We start from the raw sequence: 20689 nt of genomic DNA on the forward strand, positions 1-20689 counted from the left end.
GGTTCAGCTCCTGCTCTGCTGCACTGTTGCTCACTCCTCTCACTCTGGAGCTTTAGCACTTTATTAAACATTATTAAGATGTATACAGAGTCGTTCAGAGTGGTTTGGTGTGAAACGCTCAGTTCTAGATAAACTTACTGAGTCAGAACTGTTCACAGTGGTGGTGATAGGAACCAGACGTCCACCTCTAAAAGCTCCCTCACAGAAAGTTACTACATGAAATGGTTATGAATTCACTGCCTGATGTCTGAGACACTGTTTTATGATAGTTTTACAATAACATTTTAAACATTTTTTCACATGCAGGGCGCTGTGAGGCAAAATAGTCCCCTTAAAAACTTATTATTTCAGATTTTCCACTATTTTCCATCATCAACATTCCATATAAACTCAGAAGACTCGTGTAGGTTCACTGGTGGTTCTGGATAGTAAATAAAATGTCTATATTTGTGTTGTAGTCATGGTGACCCCTGGTTCCTATCACCACCACTGTAAAGACATCTGAACCGTTTCACACCAAACCACTCTGAATCACTCTGATTACTCACTGAATTGTGCAGAACTTTCAAAGAATACATGAAATTCCCTTTTAAGTAATTTTTAAGTTGCTACTTTTGTTCTCTTACCCAAGTTTGTTTTTGGAAAAGTACTTTTGCATTAGTGTGGCTTTACTCTACACCCCTCTGGTCAAGCACCATTCAATGTTTTCAGTCGTGTTCTGCTTTAACCCTTTAAAATCCCAGGCTTATTACAAACTAAGGCTTCAGTGACTACATGGACTTGAACTAATTGAGCTCTTATTAGGTTATAGAAGTGTGTAGTAAGACTTGGGCCTGCTGGGGGGACGCTGGCCATTTAAGGGGTTAAGATACATTTTGCTAAAAAGTGATGAAGTTTCAGAGAGGACACGAGAGGTGTTGACCTCTGAATGGCCCAAAGTTCAGGCCGTTTGTCAGTAATTAACCACAAAACCCAACACAAACCCCAATCCCAGAGTCACGGACGAGCCATCCCTCCCACTCCGGTCTTCTTTCATCGTATATTGACCTGCACTGTGAGTTCAGTCAGGTCGAAGCGTCCACTCCGTAATCGCTGCCAGTCTTGGTTGTGTCTGCTGAAGCTTGAACAGGTAAGAGTGCTTATTGAAAGATGTTTGCTCCAGTATCTTTTGTTGTGTTGTACATTTTGTGTCTGAGTCTATACCACACTGCAGACAGAGACAGTGAGTCTCCATAATTCACTCACAGTGGCTTCACTGACGTATCTACTCTGATGCTCCACCAGAAGATACTGATAAAGTGAGAACATCTGCTATTACGGTGTGACCTTCTATTAGGCTCATACACAGAGGCTCCACATTCAAACCAAGGATGTCTTCTGTTCTCCGGCCCCCTGCACCGCATCACTTCCTCTCCCTGCGAATTATGGGCGTGACCTCTAGGATGCTGGCATCACAGCATGCAGGGCTTGCACCCCTAAAGGGTCGCGACATCAGGGACCCTGTTGCACCGACTCCCCTGTCCTTCGAGGACCCACGGGCGTTCCGGGCGAAGAGCTGGTGGGAGCTCATGCGAGCGCTGGGGGTTTTCAGACTCTGCTCTTTCCCTGCGCTGGTCAACAACTGTGGCAAGGTGAGCTTCTCTAAAGGTCAGTCCAGTTCAGTTTTATTTAAAGGGGTATTTGATTTTTCAAAATTTCTGCAGAATTCATCCACTCAGATATAAACACAGTGATTCAGAGTGGTTTGGTGTGAAATGGTTCAGATGTCTTTACAGTGGTGGTGATAGGAACCAGGGGTCACCATGACTACAACACAAATATAGACATTTTATTTACAACCCCATTTCCAAAAAAGTTGGAATGCTGTGAAAAATGTAAATAAAAACAAAATGCAATGATGAGCAAATACATCAAATGTTGAAACTGAGATTGTCCACTTTGAATTTGACGCCAACCACACGTTCCAAAAAAGTTGGGACGTGGGCAACAAAAGGCTGGTAAAGTTGTGTAATGCTAAAAAAAGCACCTGGTGGTTGATTGGCAACAGGTCAGTAACATGATTGGGTATAAAAGAGCATCTCAGAGAGGCGGAGTCTTTCAGAAGTAAAGATGAGGAGGGGTTCACCACTCTGTGAAAGACTGCACCATCAAATAGTGCAACAATTCAAGAATAACGTTTCTCAACGCAAAATAGCAAAGAACTTTTGCTTTTCATCATCTACGGTACAGAATAACATTAAAAGATTCAGAGAATCTGGAGAAATCTCTGTGTGTAAGGAACAAGGCCACAACTAGTGTTTGCTGGCTGTGATCTTTGGGCTCTCACAGCACTGCATTAAAAACAGATATGATTCTGTAGTGGAAATCACTGCATGGGCTCAGAAACACTTCTGAAAACCACTGTCTGTGAACACAGTTCATCACTGCATCCACAAATGCAAGTTAAAACTCTGAAACTCAAAGAAGAAACTGTACATAAACAGGATCCAGAAATGCTGCCTCCTTCTCTGGGTCTGAGCTCATTTAAATGGACTGAGGGGAAGTGGAAAAGTGTCCTGTGGTCCGACGAATCAACATTTGAAATTCTTTTTGGAAATCATGGACACTGTGTCCTTCAGGCTAAAGACCACTCAGCTTGTTATCAGTGCACAGTTCAAAAGCCAGTGTTCATGATGGTATAGGGGGCATTAGTGCACATGGCATGGGTGACGTGCACATCTGTGAAGGCACCATTAATGCTGACCAATATATACATGTTTTGGCAACATATGCTGCCATCCAGACGACGTCTTCTTCAGGGAAGGCCTTGATTATTTCAGCAAGACAACATTAAACCACATTCTGCATGTATTACAGCAGCATTGCTCTGTATTTAAAGAGTCCAGGTGCTAAACTGACCTGCCTGCAGCCCAGACCTGTCACTACTGATAACATTTGCCGCATTATGAAATGAAAAATACAACAAAGGAGACCCTGAACTGTTGACCAGCTGAAATCCTGTATCAAACAAGAACAGGAAAACATTTCACTTTCAAAACTACAGCAGTGTCTCCTCAGTTCCCAAACGCTTACAGAGTGTTGTTAAAGAAGAGGTGATGAAACACAGTGGTAAACAGGCCCCCATACCAGCTTTTTGTTGTTGGCATCAAATTCAAAATGGGCATATATTTTTAAAAAAAACAATAACATTTCTCAGTTTCAACATTTGATTTGTTGTCTTTGTAGTATTTTTCTTTAAAAAATATGGTTTACATGATTTGCATATCATCGCATTCTAATTTTATTTACATTCTGCACAGCGTCCCAACTTTTTTGGAAATGGGGTTGTAATTTTAGTCTTAAAGGTGCAGTAACAAAAACAGTCTGTTTAAATCTAAGAAATAAAGACGTTGGAAAATAGTAATGTAAAAGTAAATGATGACTTGATAAATAAAACCATACAAGCATTACAAATGGAGCTCGGAGAAAAAATAAAAGACAAGAAAAATAGACTATGAGCCCTTTAAAGGAATAGTTCGGAGAAACGTTGGCTTCTGGAGCTACGAGGTTAATGTAGCTAACAAGTGACTTTGTCTTTGTCACTCAAAAACTTAGTGACATGAACATCTATTACACACCTTCCTGTCACTTGAGCAGTGATAAAAAGTGACAATTTGGTCATATCAAATTTTGGGTGGCATGTCCCTGTCAGTATTTCCTATAGGCCAAACCAGAGATACTGTATTGCATCTTCTACAGTGCATGTGTTGGTCTGAGCAGGCATACCTCTCTCGCTCTTCCTTCTCTCTCTCAGGTCATGGCGTTTACACGGACCATCCTGGGCAAACAAGCTTTTGCTAAGGTCCTTCGCCCGGTTGTGTATGCCCAGTTTGTTGCTGGGGAAACGGAGAAGGAGATTTCAGAGTCCATGGAGAAGATGAGCTCTCTGGGTCTGCGGCCCATGCTGGCCGTGCCCATCGAGGAGGACCTGGGAGAGAGCACTGGGTAGGACGCGTTATAGATTAACCTGCACTGCTTATTAAACATCTGAGGACACAAAGCTTTGAACAAATAAATAACTTATTTACTTATTACATAAAAAGCTGTCCAGAACATTCACTTTATAGAATCAGCAAAACTCAAGGTGACAAATGCCCCAAGCTTGCGATATCATTTTATCCCCTTGTTGTCTTTTGGGTGTTTAAAGGGAAATTCCACTGATTTTTCAAAATTTCTGCATAATTAAGTGGTTGAGATGTAAACAGAGCCGTTCAGAGTGGTTTGGTGTGAAACGCTCTGTTCTAGATAAACTTATTGAGTCAGAATTGTTCACAGTGGTGGTGATAGGAACCAGGGGTCGCCATGACTACAACACAAAAATAGACATTTTATTTACTCAAATAATACATCTCAAATAATGAATTTTCTTTGGGGACTTCTTTACCTCACAGCGTCCTGCATGTATCCCTCCACCATGAATGGATTTTAAGGCCAAAATCATCTTAAAACAATCATAAAACAGTGTCTCAGATATCAGGCAGTGAATTCATAACCATTTCCTGTAGTAACTTTCTGTGAGGGAGCTTTTAGAGGTGGACGTCTGGTTCCTATCACCACCACTGTAAACAGTTCTGACTCGGTAAGTTTCTCTAGAACTGAGCGTTTCACACCAAACCACTCTGAATGACTCTGTTTACATCTTGACCATTTAATGCAGAAATTTAGAAAAATGGGTGGAATTCCCCTTTAAATCCCTCTCATGCCAAAAGAGTTTCAGTATGTGCGTTTAAAAACATTTTGAAAATGAAAAACTGTTATTAATATCTGGGTTTCTTATAGAGGCACTCCATCTGTTATAACAGGGAGCAGAGGTACGATCACAACTTGGCAGCCATGTTGGAATGTGTGCGGATGTCTCACTGCAACTCATGGAGCAAAGATCCCATGATGCAACTGAAGATCACGGCACTGGTCAGCCCGGAGCTTTGTGTAAGTGGGTGACTGACAAAACCAAATATGTGTTAGCAAGGTTAGAACAAAACGCCACTAAAAGATCATCCCCATGCTTTAGGAATGACTGAGCTGGGCTCCGCCCACAGCTGCATCCTTTCACAGCAGCTCTTACCAGGTCAGACCAGCTTTACAGGCCACTGGCAAAAATCCCATTCAAAATACTGAGTTTAGGTAGAGTTTAGTTTAGAGTCGCTTCATAGCATTAAATGTTTAAATAGCAATATGGAACCCTGGGAACATAAGACTCTGTGCATGTATAACCCTGGGAACATATGGAACCCTGAGAACATAAGACTGTGCATGCATAACCCTGGGAACATAGTGGAGAACCCTGGGAACATAAGACTCTGTGCATGCATAACCCTGGGAACCTATGGAACCCTGGGAACATAAGACTCTGTGCATGCATAACCCTGGGAACATAAGACTCTGTGCATGCATAACCCTGGGAACATATGGAACCCTGGGAACATAAGACTCTGTGCATGCATAACCCTGGGAACATATGGAACCCTGGGAACATAAGACTCTGTGCATGCATAACCCTGGGAACATATGGCCCTGGGAATATGGAACCCTGGGAACATAAGACTCTGTGCATGCATAACCCTGGGAACATATGGTCCTGGGAATATGGAACCCTGGGAACATATGACCCGTGGGAATATGGAACCCTGGGAACATAGGACCGTGGGAATATGGACCCCTGGGAACATATGACCGTCGGAATATGGAACCCTGGGAACATAGGGCCCTGAGAGTATAGAACCTTGGCAACACACACCCCTGGAAATGCAGAACTCTAGCAACATAGGATGCTTGGAACATAGAAGACTAGAAACATAGGATGCTGGAAACAGAACCCTCGGAACATAGAATGCTGGGAACTTAGAGCCCTAGGAACATAGGACACTAGGAACATAGAATCTACAAACATAGGACACTTGGATCATGGAACCCTTGGAACATATGATGCTGGGAACGTAGAACCCTAGGAACATAGGATGCTGAGAACATAGAACCCTAGGAACATAGGATGCTGAAAACATAGAACCCTAGGAACATAGAATGCTAGGAACATAGAACCCTATAGGAACATAGAACTCTACAAACATAGGATGCTGGGAACATAGAACCCTAGGAACATATGACACAGGGAACATAGAACGCTAGAAACATAGGGCACTGGGATCATGGAACCCTAGGAACATAGGATGCTGGGAATGTGGAACCCTGTAGGAACATAGAATACTAGGAATATAGAACCCTAGGAACATAGGATGCTGGGAATGTAGAACCCTATAGAAACATAGCATACTAGTAACATAGAACCCTAGGAACATAGGATGTGGGGAACATACATAGAAACCTAGAAACATAAGATGTGGGGAACATAGAACCCTAGAAACATAGATCCACAGGAACATAGGATGCTGGGAATGTAGAACCCTATAGGAACATAGGACGCTGGGAACATAGGAACACTCTTGCATTGGGCACAGTGGCCTTAGGCTCGTGTGGTTCAGAGTGTCTCATTCTGTTGGTCAGTGCTTTTCTATGGAGATTATACAAACTGTATATGTGCAGTTGAATGTCAGCAACGTGGGACTATAAAGGAGCTGAATTCACTTATTAGATGGACTGTCTGGATACTTTTGGACATGTAGTGTGTTTTACCACATGAGGCATTACAGATGTAACTATGTGTTGTGTTGTGGTGTTTAGGTGAAACTGACCTGCCTGATGAAGGAACAACAGTATGACCTGGACCTCCTGATTAGAGCTATGAACAGTGAGGTAAACGTTGGAATTTGTTTGCTTTACACCAAGAAATTCTTGAGATCAAGAAACAGAATGATGTTGCATGACTGTGAGTCCTTTCACTCCAACAGGCTGTGGTGTTTCCTGGGCTCAGTGACAGTGAAAACACACACTTTCTGTACGGTCTCCGCAGACTGAACCAAATAGGAGAGGTACAAAACTTTAATACATTTAAACTGTTAAAGTCTTAAAGAAACATTTTGATGAAAAATCCAATTTACACAATTTCCCCTTAACTCAAACGGAGCTAGGAGGCTAATGTAACGGAAGCTAAGATCATAGCATTTAGCTAACTGCACACTTAAACCAACACACACTCACTTCAAACCGTGTGGAGATGTTCAGTGTCTCTAATAGACTTCATTATGTGGTTTCTAACACTGTATTACACACTGCTATCTATAATCATACAACAGTGAGTTTCGGCCATGCGAGCTGATTGGTTGAGCAGTGTTCTAACTGTGCTGTTATTTTACCATAACATCACGGGTTTTTCACAAACACTGTATCATTCGGCTGAGATGCCTTTGCTAAGCAACGACTTTGACAGCTGTAGGACGTTTTGAACGTTTTTAGTTCTTACTTTGCCACAAACAGAAAACGGACACTTTTAAGATCACATTTGACCGACAGCCGATTTGGTCAGACTCTGAAGATGAGACGACACTAAATTCCCAAACTGTCATCACCACTGAGCAGCTTTTCAGTCGGCAGCTGTGACAGAAGAACAGCTAAACAACCTGGAATCAGCCAGAAATGAACCCAACAGCATTCGCCAAACGTGTAGTCTGATCTTCAGAGTCTGACCAAATCAGACTGAGCCATAAACTGACACAATATCAAGTTCAGCTCAGTTTTGTCAGTTTTCTGCCAGATCAGTATTAATGTTGTTTTGTTCCAGCCAGTCTGTAAAGCATCTTACAGCCCATTTAGTTTGGCGAATGGTGTTGGGTTCATTTCTGGCTGATTCCAGGTTGTTTAGCTGTTCTTCTGTCACAGCTGCCGACTGAAAAGCTGCTCAGTGGTGACGACAGTTTGGGAATTTAGTGTGAGGAGCTGGAGAACGAACTGCCGGCTGTGCAGCGAGTGGGCGGAGCTCGTTACTCTGACGTAGCAACAAGCTGCTCGTTAAGGAACTATAATTTGGTGAAGGAACTGCGAACATTAAAACATATTAAACGCCGCGTTCACGGCCCAGTTTATTAATTTATTACTGTATTTATTTAACTGTTGTATAAAAGCAATAGAACACTCGAGGAGTGTGTTATCGCCAATAACATCACGGCTGTGATGATCTACGGCGACCAAATCACAGCCGTGATGTTATTTCGCGATAACACACTCCCTCTGTGTTCTAGCTAATACTAGCCATCTTGAAACTTGCATTTTGTCCATAGTCCATGTTTATAGATAACAGTGAGTCATACAGTGTCAGAAACCACACAATCAAGTCTATTAGAGACACTGAGCAACCCAGAGACTTGTATGAAGGAACTTGTGGGAATTGTGTGAAGACATGCAGTTAGCACAATGCTAATTGTTGTACATAAGCTTCCATTACTTGTTAGCTACATTAGCCTCGTAGCTCCTGGGCTAAAACTAAAGAGGCAAAGTGAAGAACCCAAACATGTCTTGGCTGTTTGACTACATTTGAGGTAAGGCAGGAAATGATGTAGATTTATTCACTCAAAAATACTCACATTTCTTTATTTTTGGTCAACAGGCCAGTATAAACAAGGTTAGAATTCTAGTGGACGCTGAATACACATACATGAACCCCGCGCTCTCTGTCATCACCATGGCCATGATGAAGAAGTTCAATCAAGACGATGCCTGGATCTGGAACACCTATCAGTGCTACCTGAAGGTGGGTGGTTAGTTTGATGCTTTTAGAAAGTTCTGTTTATTCACAAGCAGAAGTCAGCATTTATTAATAAAGCGCATTGAAAAAATTAACGGATGTTGACCAAAGTGCGGCAGACAAAATAAAAAAAAAAAGATTTAATGAAACCTAATCAACCAAAAGGAAAACAAAACACAAAAATAGGGCACGACGCAAGACGTAATAGTTCAAATTACTTTCAGATCCGTCTTCAGATGGGATCTAAAGTGGAGGACGAGTGACCGTGTGTCCAGTCCGCACTGCTTCCCACTTCCATTCCAAAAGTGCTTCACATGGAAGTAGCATCTCATTCTTCTCTCCTTTCCTAAAGCTAGGTTCACATAACAAGCCTCATTGCTCAAATCTGATTTTTTGCTCAAATCCGATCTCTCTGACAGGATGGTTCACACTCGTTTAGGTATCTGATTACGAACCGGCGTCCTGAAATGACCCTCATGAGCTCATCCTACTCAGTAACGTCACGTGAATGATTCATGTGCATCATCAGCACAAACTAATGAGCAGAACGAGCTTCGCTGAGAAGATAATTAACTCTGATCAGCTCTCAGCTTCATTATTAGAGCGAGACGAAGGAGAAAAAGGAGAGATGAGCTGCTTTTCCACCGTTTACAGGCTTTAACTTCTGTTTGGTGCTGCTGCCATGGTAACGCTGAAAAAAAAATCTGATCCGACCTGAGCCACTTTCATATGTGGTCCTAGATCTGATTGATGGCCATGCAATCTTAATGTGACGCTCAGATCGGAATTCATGTGCTTTTTTTCCACTGCAGCATCATTCAGCGTTACCATGGCAGCAGCGCTGAACAGAAGTTAAAGCCTGTAAATGGTGGAAAAGCAGCTCATCTCACCTTTTTCTCCTTCGTCTCGCTCTAATAATGAAGCTGAGAGCCGATCAGAGTTAATTATCTTCACAGCGAAGCTCGTTCTGCTCGTTAGTTTGTGCTGATGATGAACGTGATTCATTCACGTGACGTTACTGAGTAGGATGAGCTCATGAGGGTCATTTCAGGACGCTGGTTTGTTCACATTCATGACAGATTTGAATCACTTACCTAAACGAGTGTAAACCACCCTGTCAGAGAGATCGGATTTGAGCAAAAAATTGGATTTCAGCAATGACGCTTGTAATTTGAACGTAGCTATTAAGGTCGCATGGCCATGAATCGGATACGTATCTGATCTAGGACCACATATGAAAGTGACTTAGGTTGGATTTAAAAAGATCAGATTTGTGTCCACACAGCCCTGAAAACATCAGATCTGAGTCGCATTAGGGCAAAAAATCGGATTTGTGCCACTTCAGCCTGGTAATGTGAATATAGCCCAATTATCGCTTTTCCACAGTAGCCATGATTCCTATTTTGGGGATCTCTCAGACGTACTATGCATTTTTGTCTTCAGTAACATGGAATATTCTATGGAATATGTTTTGATGGAAGGGTGTGTGATGTGCTGCCAGGCTCATGTAGGTGAGCGAGCAAGTCAACATTTGTAAGAGTTTGATATGAAGAAAGCTACAGTTGGCTGTTTTATCTCGGCATGGCCGTCTCTGTGGAGAGGTGTGAACTGTTTATCACAGAACTCCCCTTTCACTCATCGTTGCTCGCTAGCAGCTCAACACAGAGTGTCACATGCAGACAGACAACAGTGTCCTGGTTCGTCTGACAGCAGAGAAATGTGATTTGAGGCTGTGCAGTTTTACAACAGGTTTAAAATGTGTAGACAGCGGACAAATAAAAGTACTTACTACTGATGTCAGGCAAAAAGCCTGGTTATCATAATGACAAAGGCCCCTACCGCTTGTTTTTGAGTGTCACCTTGCAAGCGTTAATGGTTGAAATCTTCCCTCTGAAATGGGGCCCTCAAATAAAAAGAGCATCACTTCATTAACAGCTACCAGCGCTGCTCTGTAGGAGACCCTGCCAGTCTGCAGTGACAGCAGAGGAGGGTAAAGTTCAGCTCCTCACTGCTGGGCTTTAGTTACATTTAGGGCATCATATGATCTTCAAAGAGGGGGGCAATTATTTATTATCACCCACCCCTAATTCTTCAGTGATATGAAGCTGAAGTCAGATATTCACCAGATTCTTGTTCGAATTTTCCTGTTCCACCTTAAATGGTACAGCAGTTCTGATGGCTGAGAATGTAACTGCTGCACCATTTAAGGTGGAACGGGAGTTTTAGCTAGCTAGCTACCGAGACATCAGCATCTTAGTGATTTTTTTATGCTTGTCATGAAGAAAAGGACCATAATACAACAAAAACTAATACATTTGTTATCGTAATTTTTTAACAGAGAAAATTCTCACATTTGTGGGTTTCTTTGGTCGCTTGTGCTCCATGTGGCCATTTTTTCTTTGTTTCTCATAACACTCTGTTTGGAGTCTCTGAAAACGTCTAACGCTTCACCCTACCCCTCTATCTCAACAACAATCGGGACACCCTACCTCTAGATGTGAACGCGCAAAACGGAGGGGTAGGGCTGAGTGGTGGGGGCGAGGGGTGAAATGGGATTGAGCCACTGTTCAGCCTACAACACATAATGTTGTGGTAGATTATGATTTTAAATATAGTTCACAGTGCTGTAAATGTAGTTATCATTGCTTGTTCATCATGACATTTTTGAGGGTAGCTGGTAACTGGTAATGGATAATTTTTAAATTTTGCAAAAAAGTAAAAAAAAAAGAGATGGAAATAGAAGGTTTTTGCACAGCAGCAGTGATATGTATGTCGAAGTTCTATCAGTGGTATGTATGTTGAGTTCCATCAGACATCTCAGAAACACTGTGAACCGGCCTAGATCACAACTAAGACGATTCACTATTCAAAGGTAATGTATTACAGGATCTAAGTGGCCTGAGTAGAACAGGGACACGAGATCTGAAATATATCAAGGTGCCAAACCATGTAGGCTAATGCAGCACAAATCAGTGCTTTCAAATCAGACCCACTTTACCTTCTCTCTTCAGGAGTCAAGGGATCTGTTGCTGGAAGCCATCCGTCTTTCTAAGGACCAGTCGTTCTGTCTTGGGGTTAAACTCGTTAGAGGAGCGTACATGGACAAGGAGAGGAAACTCGCTGACAAGGAAAGACGAACAGACCCCATTCATGAGACCTGGGAGTGCACAAATGATTGGTGATCAGATCAGCTTTTTGAACGATCCAGAAATGATTTGCATGATATTTTTGTCCTCATATTTTGGCAACTTTTGCCTGCAGCTACAACGGCTCTCTGGACGTCATGCTGAACCTCATCTCCCAGCACCCTGGCCGCTACAAGATCATAGTAGCGACGCACAACGAGGAGTCTGTTAGAAGAGCAGTGGCTCGGTACGGGCGCCGAATGTACACTCTTAGAAATCAAGTAGCTGAAAAGCGCTCTTAGGAGCGAAAGCTGCAGGAGAAGCACTTTTGATTTCTTATAGAACCTTTCATTTAAAAAAAAAACTTCTTTGGAGAACCAATGCAGTGGAGCAAAATAGTGGTTCTCCAGCGTCTTGGTGCAACATAGAAGATAAGACAGTTTGCATACATGATAAAGACCAAAATTAAGGCTTCGAAGCACTAAAACTACTGTTTTTAGCTTTGCTGTATCCTTGTAGACAACAGTTCATCATACAGTGTCACAAACCACGTAAGCAAGATTCTTTGAGATTACTGAACAACTTGGCAATATGTGATGAATAGGCATCCTGTTAGCGCTATGCTAATTGGTGAAGTATTAGCTCCTCTTACTTGTACGCTATGTTAGCCTCGCAGCTCCAGTGCAAAACTAAGAAAGCAAACTTCAGCTGGAGTATATTTAGGTCAAGGGGAAAGTCATAAAAGTTTGATTTTTCACCAAACTGTCCCTTTACTAGAAGTAAACAAGTGAGCACACAAACTGACAACACGATGTAGCACAAAACAGTAAATACTCAGACTGCAATTACACAAGACAGAGCAGATACACACCTGCTGATAGTGAAAGGTGTTCTCCAGGGGCTGCATTACAGAAACTTCCTGTTTTTGTCTTAACTTAAGATCTGACAGGTCAAGATAAGATTTTTCACAAATTCATATTACAGAAACAAAACTTACCTTGGTTTAGGAATCTCAGCTTACAGCATCTTAGCTCAATGTAAGACTTAACTTACTCAACTGAAGTCATCAATCAACTGTCATGTCTGTTACCTGGGAACCGACCATACACGCACAGCTGAAACATAAACACGTAATCAAAGTAATCAAGCTAGTCAGCCAGGCAGCTAACGTTAGCTACCGTTACTAATGTACAAAAAAGTCAAACAAATAAAAGCGCGGTAAGCTGAAAGTTAATAACATTCTGTCAGCGCCCCCTGCTGTTTATCAGAGCGTCACCGCTCTCCAGTTTCAGTCTCCATTTCCCAAACGCTTTAGCCGAGCGCGCTAACGTTACTCCTCCTAATAAACAGGCACACGTTCAGCTCTGTCTCCTCATTATTCACCACCGTCACTGTAATATTTCATCATCAACATTAACACACGAAGGGGATCAGAGGGCGGTGGAGATCGAGTCTGCAGCGTCTGAGATCTTTAAAACGCAGAGTTAGAAAAGAAAATCATCTCACAGTGAAAGCAGCGTTTTACAGTAGGAATAAATGGAGCTCATTATGCTGGTAGTGAACTATGCTGCTGACTCAGCTGCCTAAAAACCATAGAAACGGACCTTAAACAGAAGTGAGGACCCTGTTGGGAGTTCATCCTAAAGTTAGGACAGGATTTAGGAGGTTTAGTCCAGTTGGGATGTTTGTGTGATGCTGTTTTCTTATCTGGAGTTCATGATGAGACCATGAAGTTAGGAACTGTTATTCTGGAATAGCTACTGTCTCAAATTCAGTCTGTACTGAAGTCGTCATGGAGACTAAACAGATTTCAGACTTCAGAAGTTTCTGTAATACAGCTCCAGGTTTATAGGGCTTAATCTGCGTACAGAACGCCGTCTTTAAAGAATATAATTCATCTCTATTCCAGAATGGATGAGCTGGGGATTGACCGGAATGGGGGTTCGGTGTGTTTCGGTCAGCTGCTGGGGATGTGTGACCATGTGTCGCTCACTCTTGGTAAAATACTTCACTTACCTTTTTTCTGCTTCACTTTCTTCATGTCCACACTCTTAAAAAAGAAGGTTCTATAAGGGTTCTTTAGTAAAGAAAACGGTTCTATGTAGAACCATGAACACTCAAACAACCCTTTGCATCATGAAATGGTTCTTCAGATTGATGGAGAATGTATAGTACATAGTTCTATATAGAACCTTTTTGGAAAGTGTTCTAAATTGCACCAAAAAGGGTTCTGCTATTGTAACGATGTCAAGCTTGAAACAATAGAAGAACCCTTTTTAGTGCTATATAGAACCCTTTTCAAAAAGGTTCCATATAGATCCATGAATGCTTAAAGAACCCTTTCCATGATTAAAGAGTTCTTTGCATTGTGAGAGAGTTCTTCAGATTTGTGGAGAATGTGTTGTACATGGTTCTATATAGAACCTTTTTGAAAAGTCTTCTTCTACTGTATCAAGCTTGACATGGTAACAATAGAAGAACCCTTTATGGTGCTATTTAGAACCCTTTCCAAAAAGGTTCTATATAGACACATGTAAAACACATTCTCCATCAACCTGAAGAACCATTTCACCACGCAAAGAACCATTTAAATACACAACATTATGAACATTACAATAGGCTACATTACATTAGGCACACTGTGCTGCAGTGCACGCTGGGGATTGTAGTGCAGCGCATTGTGAAACAGGCTAATACTAATTTCACAGGCCAGATAAGATTAAGCTACGGTCCTGACCTGGACCTCGCCTTGTGTTTGGCATATGGGACCTAAGCATTGTTAGCATTGTAGTGAAACCTGTTGCTTTCGGGCTGCTCAGTTTTGATTAGCTACAAGTTCCACTCAGTACCACAGCATTTAAACTGGAAACTCGAGCCCAGATAGCAAAGAAACGTTGAAACAACGGTGATTCACCAACGCAGAAGTGCTGAATCAATGTTGATTTTAGATGTTGATTAAAAGTGCACACACTGTTCAGCGTTCAATCAGCACTACTTTGCTATCTGGGATGTTTTGTAGCAACTCTAAACAAACATTGTAACACTGTGATGTAAATAATTCAAATGTATGTTTATGTCTTATATCACTGCCGTCGGAACAAAACCTCATATCTCCAAAATGGTAACTTAACAGGAGAAGGAAAAAACATACTTTACTTTTAATGTATGTCAATGGAACCAGACTTTTTTCCAAGTCATTTTGATTCATTTCTTTCGGTCCATTCATCCTGAAATTTACAGACAATGTAAAGGGCAACAGGTATTTTCAAAATATGTCAAAAACTGAAAAACGACAAAAATGGAGATACGAGGTTTTGTTCCGACAGCAGCAGTATAATTTCACTATTTTTAGGTTGAAACTGATTCTGTAAAGCTTGTGCAGTTTCACAACAGCAGCTACAAAACAATGCATTTGTGTGTTTTTTCCCAAAATATCTTCACTTAGAATGCATTACTCATTTCAGATTATGTGCATGTTTATTTAGCGTTTGTATGAAAGGTCACATTGTTATAGGCCATAGGTCAACATGGCCTCAAACATGGCTACTGTTTATCTACCGACAGCACAGCAAGCAGATCAGTGTTTACAGCACATTCTGACATCCTCTTTGATCTTTCTCTCTCTCTCTGTCCCTCATTCCCTCTTCCCCTCCAGCCCAGAAGGGTTTCTCGGTGTACAAGTCCGTGCCGTACGGCTCGGTGGACGACACGCTGCCCTATCTGGTGCGGAGAGCTCAGGAGAACCGCACCGTTCTGCAAGGCATCCGCAAAGAGAGAGACCTGCTGAGGCAAGAGCTCCACCGCAGAGTCCGAGAGAAGATCACTCGGGCCAAGTAGATGGCCACTAAAGCACCGGCTCAGCGATGAATTCACACAGTTCTCCTCTTAATCCTGAACCTAATCGATCAGTCGGTTTTACCACTGGAGCTACGAGGCTAATGTAGCTTTCAAGTAATGGAATCTCATATCATACCAATTAGCATGGTGCTAACTGCATGCCGTCATCACACATTTGCTTTAAACCGTGTGGATGTTCAGTAATCGCTAATAGGCTTGATCATGTAGTTTCTGACACTGTATTATTAACAGTTACCTATAAACGTAGATGGTGACTGTTGCTTTAGCATGGTTGATAGTACCGTTACCTGCTTTTCTATAACATATTAGCCGAATTAGCCAAGTGCAACACTAAAGAAGCAAACTTCAGACACCAAGCATGGCCTGATCAACTGCATAGGGGCATGAGGTTCAGGAAATATTCAATATTTTTTGCATGGAGGGTCTAGGAGAGCAGGATGTTTGTTGAAAGATATGACAGATACATTCTAGGCAACCTAGAAATGAGTACTACTACCATACAAACAGTAAAAAGTCACTATAACGTTCCAAAAAACTCCTTTCAGTGCTGCGGAAGCTACTTTGAAAACATAGCTTTGCAAGCCACCAACTACTTCATACTGGAAGAAGTTGAACTACAGCAATGAGAAATCTAGTTAAGCTACTTAGAAAAAAAAATCCAAGCTAATTTGTAAGAAATGATCAAATTGATGATGTATATGTGATACAAAATTATAACAAAATATTATAGTACACTTTTTAAAAAGATGATTCTTTAAGGGTTCTTTAGTAAGAAAAATGGTTCTGTATAAAACCATGAACACTCAAAGAACCCTTTGCATGATTAAAGAGTTGTTTGCATCATGAAAGATTCTTCAGATTGATGGAGAATGTGCTATAGAGAGTTCTATATAGCACCAAAAAGGGTTCTTCTATTGTGACGATGTCAAGCTTATGACCATAGAAGAACCCTTTTTGGTGATATATAGAATGTTTTTCAAAAAGGTACTACGTAGAACCATCTGCAGCACGTTCTCCATCAATCTGAAGAACCCATTCATGGTTCAAAGAACCCTTTAATCATGCAAAGTATATACAAAAAAGTCACATGCCAGCAAAGAATGCCACTCAAATTGAGTTCACTGCAAAAAGTGCCTTAATAACTAGAACAGTGTACACAGTGGGCCTGTCTACACAGTGGGCCCACATGTCAGAGCAGAATCTCTTGATTATTCGACACATAAGCAGTCTGTCGAAGTTCTTATCCAGCAGGCGGTTCCGTTTGCCACTAAAAGTGTCCTTGTCGACTGAAAAGGATGGATTTAATAGATTCTTTTACATGCAACTTCAAGTTCAGTTGCATTTAATAGATATTCATTTGAATGTTAGTTAAAGACAGACTGAGCATCTACAAAGCATCTACAGTGGACCGTCTAAACAAAGTGTTACCCAAAATTGAAGTTTCAGTAGTTAAGTACACAAAAAATGGCAAAAAAGTGATTTAACTACTCGAAATCACTATGCAAATATGAATGTAGTTAAACTACCAGCGAGCTACTGCAAAATGTAGTTAAACTCCTATTTTAATTGCATGTAGTTTCACTAACCCCCACACTGATTCCTGTGAATGTTCATCATAGTGATAAGGCTGTTTATTTCACAATGGCAAGACAACATCTTATGACACAACCACAAGTGTCCACTGTGTCATAGACAAACACAACACATCGCTGCTGTCGGAAGGAAACCTCGTATGACATAATTTGAAAATGCCTGTAGCCCTTTACATTGTGTTTACATTTCATGACAAATGGACTAAAAGAAATGACCCAAAATGACTTGGAAAGAAGTCTGGTTCCATTGACTTACATTAAGAGTAAAGGTTTTTTCCCTTTTCCTGTATAGTTGTCATTTTGGAGATACAAGGTTTTCTTCTGACAACAGTAACATATACATTCTACTGTAATTCTTATGGCCCCTCAAAAACAAAAAGATTTATGGATTTTTTTATAAAATTACTTTCCTCACTGTTTCCGCATCAGACACCATATTTCCCCTAAACAACTGCAGTAAACATCTTTGAACACAATCTGGAGTGAAATGACTGAACCCAGAGTTGTGTATAATAAACCAATTATAATGGTTTGTTTACCTGAAGAATTACTGATTAATTATAGCATGAAGATGACAGGCTGGACCAGGATATGGCAGAGTGGACAAGGACATTTCCTGTCTACAAAAGTGGCTGTAGATTCATTAACAGTGAGTCCCTAATAAGTAACTAAGCTTGTATTTGACAGTGGAGAGTGGCTTCGGGTGAGTGACTGAGTGCGTCTGTGTTTTGGTCATGCTGTCTATTAAAGTGTTCTTGTTTCACTGTGATGAATGACAGGAGGTCAAATGATCCTGTTTAAAAACAGTTTAAAACCTCAAAAAAACATCAGTAGCGGAACCACTTTAGAATAAGGCTACCCTTATAAAGGGTTTATGAATTGTTTAACCCCTTAATGTCCTCACCAAGAAAAAAGCAACAGATTTTTTTTTGCATTTTTTATTTTGTATTATTTTTATGTTTTATTTGTTTTTTTAATATTCACGTCTGCCAAATGGTCGAGATGGCACCTTGTGGCTTATATAGTGACTCAAAATGTGCTCTACCAAATGGTTGAGCAGGACATTAATGGATTAAAATGAGTTTATTAATGGTTATGACTAGGTCATAAACACCTACAAATAATTAATAAGCAGTGACAACATAAATAGAAAGGGCAACAGTGAGCTGGTCGCCTAATAGTGAACCCACATCTATTCAAACTATTAGTGCTCAACTGATCATTAATAATTTTTGAAGTGTTTATGACATAACTAGTAACTATTAATAAAGTCATTTTAAAGCATTCATAAATCCTTCATAAAGGTACTGTTATTCTAAAGTGGTACCAAAACAACAACAACAAGAAAACATCAAAGAAAAGGTCCAGTTTCAGCTAAAGTTAGCATTTGATGAACACATGGTTGACCTATTGTTTGATTTTCTAAAATTATTTTAATTATCTCAGCATTTCACCAGAAAAGGGTGGACACCTAAAGCTTGACCTCAGCTATGCATGGAAACAGTGGAGTGAAACATATTAACTAATGTAGTTGCTGAATATGCAGTGGGTGTGTTCAGTCCACTGAAGTTAAAACAATATTGAGGTTGTGATGTCACTGATGATGTCACTGGTCATTTTCTTGAAGATGACAGAGTGGACAGAAGTTGTTGAACATATTTGAAGAGTTTCATATTTTTTATGAAAATGGCAAAATAATCGAAATGCCTAAATTTACCTAAAAAGTCTTTAAAACTTTAAGAAAAATTAGAAATTCTAAGAAAGTTGTTATTTAACCACTTAAAAGAGTCATTCAACTTAACCAAGCAGCACCTCAGACAAATCCACATCAAAGAAAATGGTATAAATTGTCCAGAATGTATTTTAATTATGTATTTATGTATTTTTTCACTGTTTCACAATGTTTGTCTGAAATTTAAATGACATTGACTAAACATAAATGTACTGGATTTCATATGTAGTGGTCAGTAAACTGCATGTCAGAATGAATGTAAATGTGAAACTGAAATAATTTGTGATGATGTCATCGTAAACGCATCATAAGCTTGACTGTAAGTGACTGATGGTGCAAACAATCATGTGATCTAAGGTCTCACATGTCCTGTCCTGTTTGTTTTTCTCTCTGTATTATGTAATACAGTCAAATGAGATGCCCCAGCTTTCAGTAAGTTGTGATCTCACTGTGTTTTAAATCTATTTTCCCCTCATAAAACATTCACTCAGTGTGGTTTTGTTTATCTAACCTTTTTTCCCCTGTCTCACCAAATGGGGCGAGAAAGATAGGAGGGGCCTGGAGTCATTATCACCTGCTCATTAATGACACCCCCTCCCCATCACCCACAGTGCCCCCACACCTTTTTCAGCACCTGCCCTAGAGCAAATGGGCCTTTCATACTCGAACCTATCATTTAAGTTGTTAAATCTTTTATTTGTTTATTCCTTAAACTAAATTGTGTCACAATGGCAAAGACTATTTTTTCCATCTAATCTATGGGATTAGCTCATGAATGGTAGTGAATACTAACGATAAACTACCCTGGACAGCTTCATACTCTCGCATTGTCATCATCCAACGTTAAACCCAACATAGCAGTGGCCAGTACCTAAGCTTTTTCACAACAATGAGATTTGCTCGTTTACTCATAAATTGTTTGGTCTGAGACAAGCTGATGCTCTCAAGGCTTGCCACACTACAATCCACTATTAAATTAAATAGGCAACCTATTGTAGGGCTGTGTGGAGGGAGGGGGGTGGTAGGTGCCTTGCATAAGGGTACTACCATGTATACTCAGTCAATCCTGGGATTTGAACCCACACGCTTCTGGTTGCAGGCTACCACCCACCAACTGCCAGCATTTGAATGGTTTTAATTCATTCATCAACATTATGTTTTTTGACCAATGTTTTGACAAATGTTACTGGTGTAGAATAGTTGTGTTTTATGGGTGTAGTGCATGATTAGGGTATCTGCATTTATTGCAAAAGGGTTGTGTTCATATTTTGTTACTCTTGAAGGGTATAAATGAATAAGATAGCAATGCTAAAGCTATTGCGAAGTGCTTTGTTAAACTTCACTGCATTTATTCACAAAAGAATGCAAAAAGAAGGTTAAAAAGAAACACAATTTATTTACTATTATCAGTATATAGATACATTGAAAAATTATAAACAGCAAAACTCATTCATAAAAATGCTCAGATTGAATAATGAATGATGAATAATAATGAATGAACATTTTAAGACTAGAAATTGACATCTGTTGGGATCTTAAATAAAAGGCATTTAGTTATTTGAAGCCATAACTGCTCTACAAAACTGCCATGTTTTAATTTAAATGCTTGACAAAAATAAAACAGCCACAAAGTTGCTGAGAGTCCACTTAAACATAAAATCACATCTTTTTCACAGAGATCTCACTTATTATCTTCTGAGTCTCTTCT

The 20689-nt window shown here is 40.5% G+C and overlaps 1 protein-coding gene across 4 annotated transcripts; it reads left to right on the plus strand.

Moving 5' to 3' along the window:
• The first annotated feature begins 973 nt into the window (after positions 1-973).
• prodh2 (proline dehydrogenase 2) lies at positions 974-16296 on the plus strand. Of its 4 annotated transcripts, none has more exons than XM_036573311.1 (11): positions 974-1129; positions 1285-1631; positions 3794-3984; positions 4842-4968; positions 6718-6789; positions 6885-6965; positions 8537-8680; positions 11686-11852; positions 11936-12046; positions 13709-13797; positions 15455-16296. In XM_036573311.1, exons 2-11 carry the CDS (start codon positions 1371-1373, stop codon positions 15634-15636), a joined length of 1425 nt encoding a protein of 474 aa, XP_036429204.1. In that variant the 5' UTR covers positions 974-1129; positions 1285-1370; the 3' UTR covers positions 15637-16296. The 4 variants fall into 4 exon arrangements, with proteins under 4 accessions (XP_036429204.1, XP_036429205.1, XP_036429202.1 ...); XM_036573312.1 differs by having other exon boundaries at positions 979-1129; positions 1337-1631; XM_036573309.1 differs by having other exon boundaries at positions 983-1129; positions 1248-1631.
• Positions 16297-20689: the final 4393 nt, after the last annotated feature.

Source organism: Colossoma macropomum, unplaced genomic scaffold (assembly GCF_904425465.1).
Source record: "Colossoma macropomum unplaced genomic scaffold, Colossoma_macropomum, whole genome shotgun sequence".
In the NCBI taxonomy this organism is placed as follows: domain Eukaryota; kingdom Metazoa; phylum Chordata; class Actinopteri; order Characiformes; family Serrasalmidae; genus Colossoma; species Colossoma macropomum.